At 43.6% G+C, this 19,683-nt stretch overlaps 1 protein-coding gene and 1 non-coding gene across 2 annotated transcripts in view; both read right to left on the reverse strand.

The window, feature by feature from the left end:
* ITGAV (integrin subunit alpha V) overlaps window positions 1-19,683 on the reverse strand; it is a 71,659-nt gene that overhangs the window by 14,342 nt on the left and 37,634 nt on the right. The window contains exons 6-20 of the mRNA XM_044445111.1: window positions 19,297-19,342; window positions 18,203-18,328; window positions 17,221-17,265; window positions 16,224-16,267; window positions 16,072-16,128; window positions 15,058-15,110; window positions 13,193-13,401; window positions 12,233-12,424; window positions 10,395-10,440; window positions 9,501-9,602; window positions 8,658-8,716; window positions 7,230-7,384; window positions 6,184-6,321; window positions 5,705-5,772; window positions 3,244-3,391 (exon numbers count right to left, since the gene is read on the reverse strand). Of these exons, the coding sequence (XP_044301046.1) occupies window positions 3,244-3,391; window positions 5,705-5,772; window positions 6,184-6,321; window positions 7,230-7,384; window positions 8,658-8,716; window positions 9,501-9,602; window positions 10,395-10,440; window positions 12,233-12,424; window positions 13,193-13,401; window positions 15,058-15,110; window positions 16,072-16,128; window positions 16,224-16,267; window positions 17,221-17,265; window positions 18,203-18,328; window positions 19,297-19,342 (1,488 nt within the window). The remainder of the gene's footprint in view (window positions 1-3,243; window positions 3,392-5,704; window positions 5,773-6,183; window positions 6,322-7,229; window positions 7,385-8,657; window positions 8,717-9,500; window positions 9,603-10,394; window positions 10,441-12,232; window positions 12,425-13,192; window positions 13,402-15,057; window positions 15,111-16,071; window positions 16,129-16,223; window positions 16,268-17,220; window positions 17,266-18,202; window positions 18,329-19,296; window positions 19,343-19,683) is intronic.
* LOC123030904 lies at window positions 17,788-17,894 on the reverse strand. The gene has a single exon (XR_006416194.1). It is a non-coding gene; the product is annotated as a U6 spliceosomal RNA (small nuclear RNA).

Below are 19,683 nucleotides of genomic sequence, written 5' to 3' on the forward strand. Positions count from 1 at the left end.
TACCTTCCAATGGTGGGTGGGGTCAAGGCAACAGAGACGTGGCCAAATATACTAGCGTGCTTAGCTTAAAGCCCTTCCTGCCACTCATCTTTAGGAGAGGTGTTTCAATCTCTTAGAATCAGGAAAACACTGCCTGAAAGAAAGGAACATCATTCATTCAAAACATTTGCATGCCACCCAATTGTGACACAGCACCTCTGGGCGGCTCACAATTACAAGATAAAGACACAATAAAAACACAATAAAAACCAGTAACATCACATTAAAAATAAAATAACAATGAAATATAAGCAGAAATACAAAACAAAGGTCATATGGCATTAGTTGCTAAACTATTTTTTAGAAAGGAAGGTCTTTGCCTGCTGCTGAAATGAAAGTAAGGAAGATGCCAGGCTCTTCCTTGGGGAGAGCATTCCAGATATGGGGAGCAGCTGCAGAGAAGACCCTCCCCCTAGTGGCTAAATCTCTCACCTCCTTAAGGGACGGCTCATACAGGAGGGCCCTCTGCATGGAACTCAAGTCCTGATAGGCACATGCCAAACCATCCGTGGTTGGGGGAAACAGGAGGAGGAAAGGGGAAGGGGCTGTGGAAACCCTGGAGGACTGGCTTTGACCCTTAGGCCAGAGGTTGCCCATTCCAGGTATATAGGAGTACAGTCAAACATGGAAGTGGGTCCCAATGAACACAGTGGGACTTACATTTGGGTATATATTCTCCAAAGCCCAGGTGGTTAGGCCCAAGTATAACCTGCCTTCAGAGTTTGGAAGAGTTTTCCTCTCTCTTTCCTCCCTTTGTTACTGCCCATGCCTGGCCCAGTCAAAAAAGCTCTCGGTTGTCCATCTCCCCAGTGGCTGAGGTGCTGTGGGAGGGTGGGAATGGGAGGGGGAAGGTGGCAATGTGCACATCCCATCCCATTACCCACTAGGCTCAAAGGAATTAATAGGGTGGCAGCTGGTGTAGCTGAAGACTGGTCTTAAGTGGACCCGGGGCCAGTTCTAGAACCCAGGGAGGAAAGGGCCCAGTTCTTCCTCCCCCACCCTGCTGCCATCACTTTCCTCTGCTCAAGATGGGCACACAACTGGAACACTCAGGGCCTTGTGCCCCGAAGGGGAAAGCAGCAGCTGCGAAGGCGGCAGCTCTTGCAGCCTGGGCTGATGCTGGCAAACTTGAGATGGGGCTGATGGGCTGCAGTGATACAGGTCCTGAGGCTACTGTCTGGCCTGCAAAGCCTCTCAAGGCCCCATCTGAACCGAATGTAGAAGGTGGTGGCAGGACAGACAGCAGGAGGAAACGGAGGGAGAGGCCAGTCCAGTCAATTAAAACGCTTCCTTGCTCTTTTTCTTTGTTCTGTCTTTTTTCTCCCTGACACATGCACTGTTTTAGGCCAGGTTTTGCTGTCACAATACATTATTTGTTATCCATCATGGGTATCATACTTAAGCATGCAAAGGATTACAGAACATTTATTCTAATCTCACTTGTGAATTCTATTTTACACTCAGGAAGCAGAGGCTGAGGGGAACAGGAAGGGAGAAACAGATTTGCTGTAGGCTGTCTAAGGTGCATATAACTAAAGACCCTGGTCCACATCTCGTACTGTGCTCACTTCCAAAAGGGCAACCAGGCTTTACTTAAGAAGCAGGTAATTGCTTTCCCTAATGGACGGACATCTACATTGTCTAATCCATGAAATGAGCAATGTCATTGCTGAATCATGCAAGCTGTCTAATTCATGAAATTGAGAATCTCTTTGCCTAATTCATAAACTGTCCAAGCTTGTTGGGCATTTTATCTTGATAGCAGTTTGGATATGAGAATTAAGCAGCAATAATGCCAACTTCATGAGCAATTTTATTATCCTCCTCCTACAGATCATGATTATTATCTTTATTATTTTTAATGTATGTAGTTATTCCCTAAATCCCACTTAACATATTTTAGGCTGATAATTGGGTTTGTCATTAACCCTAAAAAATTTCCAAACATCTTGGATGGACAACTCTTACAGTGGCAGAATTTTCAGGTAAATTCAATGAATTTTGAAAATGTAATTATTGTCATATTAGGGAGAAGACACTGACAGCTCAATACCGGTGCTGGTCTCTTGAGAATGCTCTGTTCATTTCCCAAGCTATAAGAGGATGAGCCTGAATTAATTTAATTACCCAATGCATGGCTCTAAGCGTCTCAACAGAAATAGCTTTGTCTTGGCACCTGGGCTTGGTTCAGCACTGGCTGTTCATTGTTGCTAGACAGACACCTCTCCCTCAGTTTTGGGAAAGGATCATCCAGCTTTACAGCTCCAGCTGGCCAGACCACACGGGTCACAAGAACCATACAATTAACTGAAGGGATGAAACAAAAGAGCTATGACAGGTCAAGGCAGAAGTGGAGAGGCTCTGGGGGAATGACAATGGCTCATTTTATCTAATACCTTAGTTATTTAAATGCTATGCAAGCAAAAAACAATACAAGGGCAATACTATATTTACCCATTTAAAATCACCAGCATCTATCATAAAGACATGCGGCTCAAGGGGTTGGGAAGCCAATATATGGGTTCCTTGGCAACATTATGTCATGGTGTTCTTCTTTCAAACATTTGGGATGCACTGAACTAGTACCTGATATGAACATACAACATGGTTATATCAGATCAGATTTGCATATGGGAGATCTGCCCTATTTGGGAGCTTAGGTTCCATAAGGATACTGTCCTTTGCATGTCAGGACAGAAATAAGCCCTGCAAAAACTCACCCAGCCATTTTGGGAGATTTTCCTGCCTAAACAAGCATAGCATTGCACCCTAAGTGTCCCTTTCAAAGCCCCTTCTGGCTTGTAGCTGCCATTTCATATCCCCGGCCTCAAGGAGGGCAGCATGCAAGTATGTGCTAAGCAAATGTCTGCACCCTATCTTCATTCATTTTACTAAAGTCGCACGGTGCCCATCAGTCTTGCCATTTTATACATGAGGAACTGAGGCCAAGACATAGAGATCTATCTAGTGGATTCAAAGAAATGGGAGCTTCCATCCAGGTCCTATTTCAAGCACAAACATCTGTCTGCAGTTACTGCAGGCCAACTGAATATGGGCCATCAAACAAACTCAGCACTTCCACATTATGTTTCTTATCAACCGAACATTTAATAACCAAAAGCTTAAAGAGTGTCCAACACTAGAGGAATACTTCGAATTTGATTTTACAAGCATCAACGCTTTCCACACGCCTGTGAGACTTACCTCATTGTTGCGAACTATGCCAATGAAGTCAGCTTGAGGCGGGACGGTGACAAAGAGCTCCGCTTCGTAGGCTCCCTCTCCTAGGTTATGGGCATTGACAATTAGGGTTAAAGGATTGTCATCTCCAATATAGATTTGCTTCTGATCACTGCACAGGACCAATGCAAAAGAAAAGTCAGTCAAATATGGGACAAAAGGAGCCCTTTAGTTCCAAAGCGGGCAACATTTTCAGGGTCTGGGACCATGCCGGTCCCTGCAGAACCCTCTGGAAATCACATGAATGGTGAGTGGGGGGACCTACACCCCCATTTGTCCCCTCCCTCCCTCCCTCTCCCCTCTGTCCCTTTACTTAATACCATATCGTTCTTGAAAGCCCCGTTCCTCAGGAAGCACACCTCCCATTAAAACAAACACATTTTGTTGATGTCCCAGTGAAGGCCAAGGCCCAGGCGTGTGATATTTTAATGGCCTGGGCAACAATTTCTCTTGGTGTTCCTAGAAAGAGCTTTCTTTGCCAACTTGAAACCAAAATGCTATAAAAGCAGCCAAGGAGCAAAATTTGTCCAAAGCTTCCAGACTCCTGAAGCAGACAAAGGTGTTCTCTGCTCCACCTTTTTGTTTCTATCAGCAGACAGAAGGCATCTGAAAGCTCCCAAGCACTGTCATAAATTGTGATGGTCTTCATCATGGAAAGGAGGGGGTGTGGATGTCTGTGATGAGCCAAATGTGTACAGACTCTTGACTTCTACTGTATCTGGTCACCCTGCGTACATGTAAGTTTAATCAACAAAAAAACAGCTAGGCCTCAAAAAGATACATTTGCAAACAGTTCTGCCCTCTGCTGGATAACACTACTCAGGACCATCCCTGTACTTAATACAAATACTTATGCACCCCATGCAAATGCATGTTAGAGCTTACTGATGTGTTTTTGTCTTTTTAAAAGTAAATTGGGACACGTGAATTTACTCTTGAGAAATAGCTGATAAGGAAAGGTGTGCTTAACCTTTCGGCTGTTGTCCCTATTCCAACTTCTGCCTCCTTCCCATAGCAGTCCTTCCCCCTACAGGGTTCAAGATTCATGTTTGCAGTTGTAAATATGTATCTGACACTTCTGAGGGAGAAAAAAAATCACAGGCACATCCATCTGGAATGGAAATAGTGCAGCTGGCTAAGTACCCCTTTCCTCTCTTTGCTCTAAATTGCCCCACCCCAATATTGTAATGTTCTTCCTTAAATTCATAGAAAGCACAGAAGAATGTTGTAGAATTGCCACAAATTCTGCAAAAGCAGAGCTGGATATACCACATTCACTTTTCTCTTGTATCAGAATATGCTTATTTATTTATTTGTTTGTTTGTTTATATTTATAGGCCGCTTATAATTGCCGAGGCCTTCCTAGGTGGCTTAGCTTGTGGACCACCACAACTCACCCCCTCCCCATTCAGATGAACACATCTTAATACATCAAGCTGTGAAGAGGCCACTTATTTATTTATTTATTTATTTTTCGATTTATATCCTGCCTTTTTTCTACAAAGGGCTCAAGGCAGCTTATATCATCTCTCCTCCTCCATCTTATCCCCACAACAACCCTGTGAGGTGGGTTGGGCTGAGAGTCTGTGACTGGCCCACAGTCACCCAGTTGGCTCCAGATCGTCTGAGTCCCAGTCCCACGCTCTTAACCACTACACCACACTGGCTCTCATGCATACATGCAGCTCCTTGGCTTTAAGCAAGCACTAACTAAACATTATTTTTGGTTTCAGCTGACCAGGAAATCATGGTTACTAGCTTCAGGATAAGCTAGGATATTAAACCATGATATAGAGTTATTTTACTATCCTTGCTTGTTATTAAGCTGATAGCTACAGTTTTCCACGTCAGACAAAACCAAGAAACTACAGTTAAGTAGAGGCTTCCTGACTCCCTTGCTTGTGCCAGGAAGGGAGAAGCACAGAAGCTTCTTGCATCAGCAAAAGTCTCCTTCTTCTCTTGGTGAATGACATATGATTGACTGAAGCAAATTTACAATTCTAATTTCCCATTTTCCCATTTTTATTATGCATGGTGTGAAGTGGAGAGGGCAACTCCCCCCCCCCCCAGTATTACAGCACAGGGTGATCCCACTGAGCTGACTGGTGGAAAATTCAGGACAAACAAAAGGATGTGCGTCTTCACACAAGTACATAGTTAAATTATGTAATTTGCTTGCTCAGGATGTAGCAATGGCCCCAGATGGGATGTGTTTGGAAGAGGATTGGACAAATTTATGGCTCCTAGCCCCGATGGCCGTATGAAGCCTCTGTGTACCAGCCGCTGGGGACCTGGACAGGAGGGGCTGTTGCACTAATAATCTGCAAGTGGGATCCTCTGGGCAGCTGGCCGGTCATTGCATGACCAGAATGCTGGTCTAGATGTACCTGGGTCCAACCAAGCAGGGCTTTTCTTATGCTCTTACCTGTCGACTGTCACTTTCAGATCTGGACGGCAGATATTGTCCTCACCGCAATCTAGGAGAATATGAGCCTAAATTTGAGAAGAGAGGCAGAACTGAATGCCTGGGGCTTTAACTGCTCCAGCATTATCAAAGTATTTATGGATGATATAATTCCCGATATCACCCTGTTTTTTACCCTAAGCACTAAAATAACTGATGACATGAAAGCCTTTCAGTATGGGAATGAACTCTGTGCTAAAACAGTTCACTGTTTACTGAGTTTTGTCTTTAAAACAAAGGAACAGTGTACACACATATTTTTCAGCACTGGAGTAAAAGGCTAGAGTCAAATCTGAAAATATTTTTTTCCTTTTAAAAGGGATGACCAGGTGAGTACTCCACTTCATGCCACACTTCCTCTGAACTCTCATAAGAATTATTTTTAGGAGAATTTGTTGGTGCAGAAGTGCAGTCGGGCATCCTGTCCCATGGCTTTGTACCTGTCTGCTGAGGTTTGCAGGAGTAAATTGGTTGAGGATTGGCTGCAACCCAGTGGTATCTGAAGCTGTTTTGTAATCCAGCTGATATTCCATGAATATGGTGATCGGAGTAAGTTTGTCTCGAAATTCAGATTCATCCTAAAAGTGAACAAAGGGAGGTTGGTTTTGCAGTACATCAACCACAACCACAACTAGGATTGAAAAAAGTATACCACATTATGAATCTGAATTTTAGCAAAGATTTACTAGGACGTTTTATGACTATCCACAGTTTTAATAAAAACAGGATTGGAATGGAAGTAAGTATTTCAAAAAGAGAACATCAGCCATTTTATAGATGCTTTAAAAGTAAAATTGAACAGGGAGAGTCCAGAATCCCCAGATGTTTGGGAAGCTGCAGTAACACTGAATGACTCAGATGCTTCAGTATATGCTGTTATTTTCAATGTAATGCTTAGTTTTCTCTGGATCACATCACAAGAATAAGTTAACTACAAAAAGCATTTCAAGAGTGATGTGGGGGTAAATACTTTTTTTATTAAAGAAAGATACTGGCCAGCCATGATACGTATTAGCAGTGCCACTCTCTCCAATTGTCCCAATAAAACCGTAGACCCTTGGTGGCAAAGTCAGCTTTCCTTCCCAAGCCGCTGGGTGAAGAAAAGGCTATGTTTATGCCCTTCAGCACATGAAATAGTAACGGAGTCAGATCTTGAACAAAGCTGCTCTAACTGCCCCCTGCCAGAAGGGGAGGGCCAGAGCTCAGTGGCTCCCAGGTTCAGTCCATGGCTTGTTCTAACAGAGTGTGGAAAGAAACCTGCCTGGAATCCTGCAAAGCCATTGCTAGCCATTACTGACAACACCACGTAAGACAGAGCACTAGCCAGACAGTAAAAAGCAGCTGCCTGTGTAGGGACCATATTCCACCTCACAGCCAAAGTGGGCATGAAAACCATGACATCTGCCCTGGATTTGGGGCAGCTGGAAGTTTAGGCATATATAGGAAGAGGGCGATGTGCTGCGGAGAATCGGATGTGTGCTCTTACCCTTAGGAAAGCCTGGAGTTCTTCACAGCTCATTCGGCCCCCTTTTGGGACAGTCATATTCTTAGAATGAGTCGGCTGCCTGTTATAGAGAAACAGGGCTCTCCGTATGGCGCCTTTTTGTTTCAGTTTGTCCAAAAGCAGCTCCACGTGGAAAGCTAGTGCCAAATACAAAAGCATATTTGTCAGGCAGACACAGCTGGTGAGGCAATGCATAGAGGTCAGAGGCGCTGCCCCGAGCAGAGGCCAAGATGGGCCCTAAACTTCTAGGGGCAGAGGATGCAGGGTGAGGGGAGAGCCAGCGCCACCCAGACACATGGTTGCTGACGGGCTCGGAGTGCCAGCACAGGCTGCCAGCTTCGGCACCTGCCCGCACCTAATCAGTGCTCGCAGTGAGTCAGTAGTGACACACCTTCACGGGGCAGATTCCAGCTTCTTTCTGCTTCCGGAGCGGCCTCAAGCGCCCCAGCCTGCCCGCCGCTCAGTGCAGAAGGCCTGTCCCTGGCTCTTATCTCCCAGCACCCCACCCCCTGACACCTCTGCATGTTCAGCCTTTGAGTTGCTCTCTTAGTGGTGCCTCCTAGGCCTTTCCACACAATACGTTCTTGACTAGCTCTTCTAGTTGTAAGGAACTTTTGCTTAAGGAGGAATATTCAATCCTGTAAGTTTTCACCTGCTGCTTGAAGCAAGGGGGCAACTGCTTTTTTGTGAGGGAAAGACAGGCTCCCTACAGAAACGATTCTGCAGAACTGCAGTGGCCAACTTGGAGGGGGGGAACCATTTTGCCCTCCCCGCAGCCACATTGCTGGGTGCTCTATACTCCCGCACTTTTGTTGCCCAACTTTGGTGGCAAACCACTATAGCAAAATAGGTCGAAATTAACTTGTTCTATAGCTTGTCTTGACCCTTTTAGTTCTCCAGAATGTTTTTGAATTGCAACTTTTAAAAATATGCCACTGTTGAATTTAGCAGGGCTGCATGTAGACAACAGGAGGTATTGCCCACTCCTGCTAGAAAAACTACAACTGGCAGCCATTCCGCTAACTTACTGTCCTTCCTTGCTTCCTTCCTTCTGCTGGGCTTCACTTTATTTGCCAAAACTCTACCATGCTTGAAGGTCCCAGCTACCCAAGTACCAACACATTTGAGTCCAGAGAGACACCACTTTCCAGCATTCTGTGACTGGTTTTCAGAGCAGGAGATTTTATTCTCCAGCAGGCCAGCAGAAAGCTACCTCTTCACCTCTGAGAACAACGTTGGTGTGATGCCTGAACTGGAAGATTGAAAGGGCAAATGTGCATTTTGCACATCTAATATCGGCAAAGGTTTCAGAACCCAAAAATGTTTTAGCAATTAAATTACTGCACCCGAATAGCTGCTGATGCTACAAGCCTACCTTAAGTGTATAGTTATCAAATCAACAGGACTTACTGAGTTCCCTCGGAAGACTTCCTTTGCCATCAGCTTTTAAGCAGAACTTTACTTGAAAACTGTAAGAACAAAATTAAAGAATGATCAAGCCACGACACAATTTAGTAAGAAAGGCCAACCTACAACTACCACATACCACAAGCACAGGAGATGGGGCTACTACAGATTAACTGATATATGCAGCAAGTTTCTACTTTTATTTTTGAGCCGCTCTTAGTAAGACAAATGGGAGGCCAAGAGCTGTGCTTAATGTTGAAGAAGCATGGTAAGAGAGGAAGCTTAAGTGGCCCATGCCTCCTTCCCACAGGTCTACTCCAACTTTTACTTTCTTTCTAGGTCCATCCCAAGGGTGTGGGGACAACTAAACCATGCCTACCCAATTCGAGAGTTCAATTTCCCTCAATTCTATTTAGTACAGGGTGTGTGGGTTGGCTCTGTCCCATGCTCTGCTCCATCTACATTCTTGAGATAGCTTAGAATCTGGACTAGTTAAATTAGTCAGGGCTTAAATAGGACTTCACATCAGGCACAATGAATCTACTTCTTTTCCCATTGGAGCAGCCTTTAACAATTGTATAAAAGAAAAGAAGGATTTCTGCATATACTTGCTTCTTCAGAGGGAGAGAAATTCAGAAGAAATCTACTCCCAATGTATGTGTCTTGCCAAAGGGGGAAATAATTCATCATGCTCCTTTGGAATACCAGGAAAGATGGAGCTAGGAAGCACATGGAAGTTGTTCATGTTTCATTGCTACTTTGGAGAAACTGAAGAGTCTCTTGGTCCATTACTTCACCTTTCAATCCTAATTTTAAACATTTAACATAGCAGCTTCACCATCTTACCAAGAAACTTTCTGGCCATTTTCTTCGCAGGCTTTGTTCTCTGGATTTAGAATAGTTGGGGTAACTTCTAATCCAGCATTTACAGTAATGACTGGCCGTGCCCTTGTAAAAGAACCAAACAATAAGCAAAAACAGTCCTCTGTATGAAAGAGCCTCATTTTCCTCCATGTAATCTATCTCCAAGTACTCCAATCACTTAAAGCAGTAAGGTAGAGACTAATGTCATATTATAAAAGAGATGAAGAAAAGAATCAGGAGGGGGAGAATGGAGAAAACAAAAGAGAAGCAATCTGGGTCACAAGTCTAACCTTATACTCTTGGGAGTTAAGTCTCATGAACTGAATAGTGTTCATAGACTTAACAGTTTTCTAAGGCTATACTTACTGTGAATACTGAAGGCCATGCTGTGCTTTCCCTGAGCTTACTAAAAACGATTTGACAAAAGTTGGCAAGCTCAAGGAAGTGCATCTACTCTTCCTAGTGCCCAGAGCTTTGCTCCCAACGGAAAGCAAGGCCTTGTGAGCAAAGCCTGGCTCCTCAGTGCAGCAGCACCAGCTGCTTTTCTGCCTGCTGGCTTGAAGCCTGTATGGATGGATGCAGGTACAGAAACTAACAGAGCACCAAGGGAAACATTGCCTTCCTGACCTACAGTATCGTTGTGGCAGACTGAAACGAGGAGGAGACATTTGCTACCAGGACAGCACACCTCTTGCTAGCCCTGTCACTCACTCACTCACTCTTTCCATTTATATGTTGCCTTCTACCCAAAGGTCTCAAGGTGGCTTACAATAAAAATAGGCCATAGCTTATAACATTATTTATATTTAAATAGTTAATACTGCCGAGTTCTTCGACTCATCTCTGTGTCTCTCTCATTCATTTTTGAGCACTTACCTGTATAAGGCAACTTTGTCAACACCAAAAGCTCCCACAATCAAGTCTGGAAAAGGGATAAAATGTATATTTTAGATTTGATGATTTTCTAATATGTAAAGCTTACCATTCTGATCATCAACATTTCCCCAATCTGTATTAGGACAGGTCCCTTCACAGCCATAGCAAGGTGATAAAAATTTAATCCTGGGTAAGGGATGCTTTGAGAAAGGAATTTGGCAAGGCTGTATACTGTCGCCCTGCCTATTTAACATATATGCAGAGCACATCATGAGAAAGGTGGGACTAGATGAATCACCAGCTGGAATTAAGATTGCTGGGAGAAATATCAACAACCTCAGATACGCAGATGATACCACTCTCATGGCAGAAAGTGAAGAGGAATTAAAGAGCCTCTTGATGTGGGTGAAGGAGGACAGCGCAAAAGTTGGCTTGAAACTCAACATGAAGAAAACTAAGATCATGGCATCCAGTCCTCTCACTTCCTGGCAAATAGATGGGGAAGAAATGGAGGTAGTGACAGATTTTATTTTCCAGGGCTCCAAGATCACCGCAGATGGGGACTGCAGCCAAGAAATGCTTGCTCATGGGGAGGAAAACTATGGCAAATCTAGACAGCATACTAAAAAGCAAACCCTGCCAACAAAAGTGCGTATAGTCAAGGCTATGGTTTTCCCAGTTACAATGTATGGCTGTGAAAGTTGGACCATAAGGAAGGCTGAGCGCCGAAGAACTGAGGCCTTTGACTTGTGGTGCTGGAGGAGACTCCTGCGAGTCCCTTGGACAGCAAGATGATCAAACCGGTCAGTCCTAGAGGAGATCAACCCTGACTGCTCATTAGAAGGCCAGATACTGAAGATGAAACTCAAATACTTTGGCCACCTAATGAGAAGGAAGGACTCCCTGGAGAAGAGCCTAATGCTGGGAACAATAGATGGCAAAAGAAAAAGGGGAAGGCAGAGGATGAGGTGGCTAGATGGAGTCACTGGGGCAGTTGGTGTGAGCTTAGGTGGACTCCGGGGGATGGTGGAGGACAAGAAGGCCTGGAGGAATGTTGTCCATGGGGTCGCGATGGGTCGGACACGACTTCACGACTAACAACAACAACAACAACAAGAGATGCTTATCAAATCCACATTTGGTGCGTTCTGACTTGGATTTTGAGGATCACTTTTACTGGACTTGTTTAGCAGAGTGCAACTTAAAATGTTGCAATTCATTATTATTGTGAAGACATATTTCTGGAATGGTGCAATCCGGGTGAAAGGGAATCCTTGCACATTTCTGTTTTTCCCTAAACACACATTAAATCGAAATTAAAAACTGAAAGAAAATGCTCCCCAGAAAGTCTTCTTAAATCTTTGTTTATTTGTACTTATCTTTGTTCAATTGTGCAATGGCAAAGCTTTATGTTTTGGGTTGTTTTTAAGTTTAAATGTGTAGAACTGTATGTTTAAATGTTAAAAGTAAAATCAATTAACTTTGAAGAACTGGAAAGATTACTGTGTTTCAATTTTTCTTTTTCAATCTCCCAACCTTCCAATGAAGATGAAGTACAAACAGTGGGAGATTTTAATTCTAACATCTGGAACTCCTGTAGTTTGAATGGAATTGGGCTCCATTCAAACTGACTCCATTCAAATGGACTGGAACCCAAGTGGCACCAGAATGTCAGAAAAAAAATGTGGAATTGACAGAATCTGCCCTTCCCTTGTGAAAACCCCAAACCCATGAAATTTCTGCTTTCCTGTGTAGCTTTGAATCAGACTCCCTGTAAATTAAATGCTGTTTTAGTGTAAAAGATACATGAGCTTGCATTGCCATTACTGAAGCATCACCTGGGTAACCATTTTTGTCCACATCAGTATCTCCTTTTAGTGAGTATCCAAAACTGGGTGGCATTGCCTTTGAAGCCCACTGTCCTTCAAGGACTTGAGATGGCACTCCATTCAATCCAGTGGCTCGCCCGTTGTAGATGTAAACCAACCCTTTCTTGTCTTCCCCACCATAAGGAGCAGCAACTGCAATGTCTGTAAGCCAGAACAAGAAACTTTGGAGTCTCCAATCATAAACAAAGAAGTTTTATGGAAGCAAAGAGCACAAAGCATGGCACTTGTTATACTGACAAACTGCATACCCCCAAGCAATTCTTTAGGAAACATTTCATTCAACGGGATGCTCTGCATCTAGTTCAGATCAATGGATTTTCTCCACTGACTGTGTGGGGCTCTGTTTGTAACCGTGCTGTTGAAAGGAGCAAAAAAGTTCAAGGCCACTTAATACCATCTTTTTAAAAGTAGAGCACATATTGTGGAAATACAATCTGCTTCAAAGAGAATTGTATTTGAAATCTAAAGAGCTTCAGCAATAGCTCTGTCAATTAAAAGTTAAGAGGACTTTAAATCAAAAAGAAGGGTCTTTATAGATACATCAAGCCCATTACTCATTCTGTATTTGTAATCAATGATACCTTGCTATATACAATGTGTTTTATCAAAATGTTGGTAAGACTACCAGCATTACAAAAGAAACTTTAATTAAGAAATTCATTCATTCATTCATTCCACCAAGAATTGGTGCTCAAAGGGGCATAACAGTTGCTGTGCTGGATTAGACCAGGTCCTTCTGTTTACAAAAGCATCCAGTCTGAACAGAGCCCTAAGTTCCAGTCAAAAAATAACCAAGGACAGATTTTCCCTATCAAAACATGCCTAGATTTGCACTCTTAAAAAGCTTAAATTCCCAGTGACAATGATAAGTAATTAGATCAATGTAAGAATAATGACTTAAGGCTTTACCATTGAAGCCATCCTGGTCAAGATCCCCCAGAGGTGCAATGGCACTGCTGAATCTTGCAAAGACTTCAAAGCCAGTCAGCTTCATGACCTGACTCTGAAAGCCTCCAGACGTTTGTTGAAAATACACAGATACCTGGCCCACTTCTAGAAGTTTGCCATCAGAACCACGATCCATAAAAAGTGGGGCTCCTATAAACAAATCCACGTAACTGAAAGGAGAAAGAGAGAGAGAGTACGATACTCCTGCTTTCAGAACCAGTGTCTTATACCACTGAGAGCCAAAATCCAGTCACATTTATCTGTGTAAGTTCCATAGGGATCTATGGAGGTGCTAAGTATACACTTGGCTTTCCTACTGAAGATTGTGTGACTTATAAATGCCTAACTTTGCCTGAGTCATACATACTATTTAGAAAACTTTTGTTTTATGCCTGAAGACAGACTTCATCAACTAGAACATTAAAAGGACATGTCTCAGAGCTATGCATGTTAATAATATCCATTCAACAGTGAACATCCACTTATTTATTGATTATAGAGGCTTGGATGACAAATACTCTATATGTGTTTGTAAAGGAAGCTTGAATCTCCTTGTGTCTCATGGAGTACCACCGGGGGGGTCTTCAAGGATAGCTTTGTGGGCAGCTGGGAGAGAGCAGGAAAGTCCCAGCATGCACTGCTGTGGTCCTCAGGGCTCCCAGCAATAGACAGGATCCAGTGGCAAGTCTACAGAATTCACTAAATGGGAGATTTGGCACTTTCAGGGTCAACCCAACACAAGCTGAAATGTTTTTTCAGGAATGGTCAAAGCTTGCATAAGGGAGCACTGCTGACCTGCCCCATTCTAGACATGAGTGTTTCCACTCATTGCAGGGCTTGCCCCCCGAAGCACTAAATCTCCACTGCATGAGCAGTAGGTGGCTGCTTGTGGAAGGGGAGTGGTTGGCAGTGGGGACCTAGGTCAGGGATGGGCGCTTTTGGATACTGCCTAATGGTCCCTAGTTGCTTTCTGTGCCCACAGGCCACTCAAGATATCACCAAGTCATGAACACAAGTAAGGCCCCAATCCAAAACTGAACTTGTGGCGATAGTACATCCCACTGAAAGTGGGATTTACCTCTGAGTAAACGTAATTAGGATTCCACTGCGAATGCCTCACGCCATCTGATAAAATCAACTACAGTCTCCAATAACTTGAGCTATTTTTCAGTCACTCAAGTGCACCTGCTCATTGTGCACTATCTGGGACAGAGTGGGAAGGGCAAAAGGAAAACTAAAAGCATGCCTTGCTGGATGGGAGAAACGGGTGATGTGAGGGGATCTGTGCTTGGAAGACCCTACAACAACTCTTACCAACCTGATGTCCTCCATATATGGCACACTACAACCCCCATCACTCCTAGTCAGAATGGCCTCTCCATCAGCCTAGGATGATGAAGGTTGTTGTGCATGGCACTGATGGGGGTGTGCCAGGTTGGACAAAGCTGTTCTAGCATTAATAGCTAAGCAAACAGAGGGCTAAATCCAATGGGTTTATCCAGTGTTAATCTACTTTAAGAGCCATCTATTTCCATGGGTCTGTTCTAAGTAAGACTAACACTGGATACAATGCAAAGCTTTATTGTGAAGGACTTCACGAGACAAGTACAAGTAAAGCCTGCAAATGTTTGGAGATTTATGTGACGCAATTCAGGTATGATGCTCTGCTGAGTCCCTGAGAGAACAAGCTAGCAAAAAATAAAAAAGACATGCAGCTTATTGGTTCTCAGTTGGATTTTAAGAGATTCTATTTCCATCCTCGGGAAAAAAATGTTAAAAAATAGCTAACTCTTTCCAGAGTGCATGGGAAAAAAAGCGTAACTTACTGATCTCCATTGATATCTGTGGCAGCTACAGAATATCCAAAATATGCAGCCATCTGGGAAGCAAGATTAAATAGAAAAGGTGGCATTAAATAAAGATATGGTGTGAGTGATCCTATGGGACCTCACTGCTATGACCTCACAAGAGGAACTTTGGAATCTGGTCCCTCCCTTGCCAATACCATAGAAAGAACCACGCCAACACAGACTTGGCAGGCCTGCAAGGGAGTGCTGTGGTGCCAGGGGAAAGGCGAGAGGAAAGCATGGCACATGAGAAGACTTATGCTCCACTACACAGGCTCAAGGACCATCTAGCGGGGACAAAGCAAAGGAGACCAGAGAGGTGCCTCTGTCCATCCTCCTGTTTTGCCAGCAACAGCCTGATAGGGCCCTGGATACTCAGAAGCCTCTTGGTGTCACTGCAGCGGGAGGCATGTTTGGTGGCAATGGAAACTTCCTGCTGAGGGAGGCGAGGCAAGGCTGGCACGCTTCCTATTGTCCTTCCACCAGGAGGCAAAGACTTATTTATTGAGCTTTTCGGCATCTAAGCTGAAGTTGTTTTATAATAATCAAAACTTCTGTTTCATTGTTTGCAATCCATTTCTTCTCTTGTGTTTTTAAGGTGTTTGTTTTTATGCCACATTTTAATTAAGGTTTTCTTTAAAAATGCAGTCACTATTATTAGAGTGTCAGTCTGGGGCAGAAAGATGGGCTATAAAACAAAGGAATGAATTTGAGAAGACCAGATGGAACGGCTGCTACGAGTGGCCTTTCTGTGAGGAGAAAACCCAGAGGGAGGACTGAGATGATGAGATCGGCTTCCTTCAGCTCAGCTAGGACCTCTGACCATCTGACACCTGACCTCCTAGGAAAGTCTCATGCATTGACCACGATCCCGGGATTTGCTTCCCCGCCTCTAGCTCAGATGGCTCATGGCCAGGCTTTCCTAGTCTGCTAAAAATCTGATATATGTATACGTAGACAAAACATTGTCCTCTTATGCAGAGAAAACCATACCTGTTCTCCTGTGAAGTTATACATGGATGCCATGGTTTTTCCATTATAAATGGACACCTGCACCAGAGATATAAGTTAAGGTCTGTGTGGTGGTATATTTCAGTATATTTCAATATCTACTAATACTGAATGTTAAGTATTAAGTTCCCTACCAGGCCTAATGTTTTGGCTGCTCTTGGGACACCGGACACAAAATCTGAAAAACAAAGAAAAATGGTAGCCTTCAGTGATTTGTACAGACAGAAACCAACATTCTTCAGAAATCTGGACTTTCAGGAGCAGATGTAGAAGGGGGCATAGGAGAGGACACGGACAGAGGAACAGAAGAAGGGTGTGAGCAGATCTGGGAGGTAAAGGGAGCTACAGGAGGGGAGAATCCATTTCACCACTTCCCTCTTCTTCTGGTGGACAGTCTCAAACTCCTAATGGGGGCACGAGGTACGATTACCATTTCTCGGGGCCAGATTCCATATTACTCTGATTGTGCAACAGTGGAATCACATGGAGCAGATGGATCCCATCAAAAATTCCCAATCTGTATCTGTCACTTTCCCCTAGGGCTATTGGTGTTGACACAGGGAAGCAGCAATCCTGGCACCCCAGTATCATCAAATCAATGTGGCTTTAGTATATTTTCAGGTCTCACCAACAGGTAAGGCAGCAGCATCACAAATTTATTCAGCCATGGCTCCAAATCCTAAATCCATAATTCTACATACAGGGAACAGGAAGCACATCCCAACCTTAGTGGGACCTTCATCTGAAGAAATGTTTATTTGGGGTGAGTTAACTATGACGACTCCACTACCCAGGCTTCTAATCCACTCCAGTAATTCTGGATATACAGGCTTCACTCTCCATCTCTTATAAAAGAGTTAGGAGAAATTTGATCTGATGGTTACACTTTCGTAACACCAATGGTGAGTATGGAAAGGTAGCTAACATGAGTTGAGGTGCAAGAATCCACATGAAGGCTGCAATTCTGCACCCGTTTAGACACACAACACCACTAAATCCGTGGTCACTGCAATCTAAACAACTGGACTACAGGAATCCAATCTAATTAACAGTTAGTAATTCAGCCTAGTATTTCTGCAAATCTGCTTCCTTCCAATCCAAAGCCATCACTCTTGAATTAACAAGCCATACCTTCTGTGCCATCATTATTGAAATCCCCCACAGTTACCGAATAACCTGTCAAACATGGAAAGGTCCATCAGGATTTGTCAGTGCATACAAACCATGAAATCTTAAATAAATATCAAGAGGCATTTCTCAGCATTGGTTCAGGTGCGTTCATCGGGCTGCTTGTATTTAATCAATTCCTACTATCTTACTTCTGCTATGGGGGAGAGGGAAGGAGGAAGAGGTGCTGACACAATTTGTTGCCACCAGTAGAGGGATGCCATCTCACCCTGCATCCCTCTGCTGGAAGTGAAATACTTGGCTGCCAGGTCAAACTTTTCTATCCAACACATTCTAGAAAGCAAGATAAGGAAGTTCAACCATAAAAATGGTTGGTCAGTTAGGAAGTGGCCTTATAAGGAATCAGACCATTGGACCACCTATCCTAGTTATCCACAGACCTTGGCTGATGGAGTATCAACATGATTTGAGTAGGAGTTTCCCAACCCTACCTGGAGATGCCAAGGAATTAATCTCAGGCCTTCAGCATGCAAAACAGGTGCTCTTCCATGGGACAATGTTCCCTCCCCCAAACATCTGGAACATGGCAGAAATGTGAGTCCTATTCTTGTACAGGGAACACACGAATCTTCTCCGTATTGCTCCAATTTTAGTACATGTGCTGCCAAAGCGAGCACCATTGATGCTGTACATGTCCCAATGCCTACCCCAATAATCAAAAATGCCTGTGTGTCTACAGTTAAGAAAAAATGAGAACTATCAAGAACACTTAGGGACATGCAAGAGGATTAACTTTTAGGGATCCCATTATATGCTGGTGTGGTGAGTTTGGCCACTACAGTTAGGTAGCAGGACCGTTCAGTTGCTTTCAGAAACAGTGCACTGAAAGGCATTAACTGATGTCACCAGAGGTGGGATGAAGAACTCTAAATTTAATCTTACCATGAACACAAATTGCTACTGTTTTACTTTCAAAGCAACCCACCCAAGTAGCTGTCATCGAAAGCAGCACTGGCCGACCGCGTTGCTAACTGGTTGTCATACTTGGTAGTATAGATTTTGGGGTTGTACTTCGACACGATCTCAGCCACTTGATCAGAAATTAGTTGGCCTGAAGAGAAGAAGAGAAGAGGACATACAAACATAGGCAAGAGTTCTGAGTGGATATTTTTAGACTGTTTGAGAAAGACAAACTGAGACACGACACGGGCAGTGCCATCTGATAACCATTCAATATGGCTTCTTTTATTATTTTCCTATAATTATTTTAAAGCCCCTGATTCAAAGAGTTTGAACTAAAGTAAAGGCAGTTTCTGGAGTGTAAAGAAATACAGGGATGTTTCAGTTTCTGAAGAGTAAGAATCTGGACGGGTAGCCATGCTAGTCTGTTGCAGAAAAACAACAAAGTCTTGAGGCACCGTAAAGACTGACATATTATTATGGTGTAAGCTTTCACAGGCTAGAATCCATTTCATCAGCTGTGCTGAGGCTCCATGATATGAGCAAATGTGCTGCTTTAAATGTTTGAGCAGGTAATCAGCCAGGATCAATAGTGAACCTTTCCCGACTCATCACTTCATCCTCCCTACAGGATTCCGAATGCATGGCTGGTACCCAACAAGGCCCTATGTTCCTAACAGGGAACGCCATTCCTACTACTTTGAATCAAAAATCGGGACGGGTCAGTGGAACCCCCTTCTTCACGTTCCATTGACTTGATCCGTTCCAGAAATGAGTGTTTCTGCTCGTCTGAGAGTTGTGTTAGCAACTGCACCTCCCCGTGCATTAGCAATGGGTCCTGGAGGTGTGCAGGCAGCATAGGATGCTTCCCCATATTTGCAAAGACAAAGTTTTATGAGCGTGAAGAACCACATGCAGGAGAAAGGGCTGATAGGTGCAACTGGAGTGAAGAAATGGCAGACGGGAAAGGCATTAAGTGGCACTTTGACACTTGTCTACTCTGAAGTTTTGCATCATCACGAAAAGGTTATTGTTTTTGCTTAACTTGCTGTTAGGCCCCAAAAGGACATCAGAACATGAATCACACTGTTATTTCGCTAACCACATGCCTTTTCTCACCTTGCCAATAAAAACTTCCAGGTCCTCCAAGCAGTACTCTATCCTCCTGGAAACAGAGAGAAAGAAGTAAGTTCTTTGTTGTAAGAACTATGTATATCCCAGGAGAAGTCTTTCTGCTTACTGAAAGCATCAGAGTCTAGGAGGTACTCCAAGTTCCAACTCTGTATATCATACTGTTTCTGAGCTCAGGGCAAATATGACCCCAATTTTATGGAACTTCCTGTGCAGAGAATTTTTCTGAATGGTATTCAGGAAAGTCAGGAGCTACGGGTCTTCACTCCATTTATATGTTGTTGTTTGCTTTGATTTGCAAATTGTTTGTAATACTACATTTTGTATGTAATATTTGACATGCATGCAAAACTGCTTTCAGTTTATAGTTAAAAT

This window comes from Varanus komodoensis, unplaced genomic scaffold, assembly GCF_004798865.1.
Source record: "Varanus komodoensis strain SLA01 unplaced genomic scaffold, ASM479886v1 scaffold47, whole genome shotgun sequence".
Classification (NCBI taxonomy): Eukaryota; Metazoa; Chordata; class Lepidosauria; order Squamata; family Varanidae; genus Varanus; species Varanus komodoensis.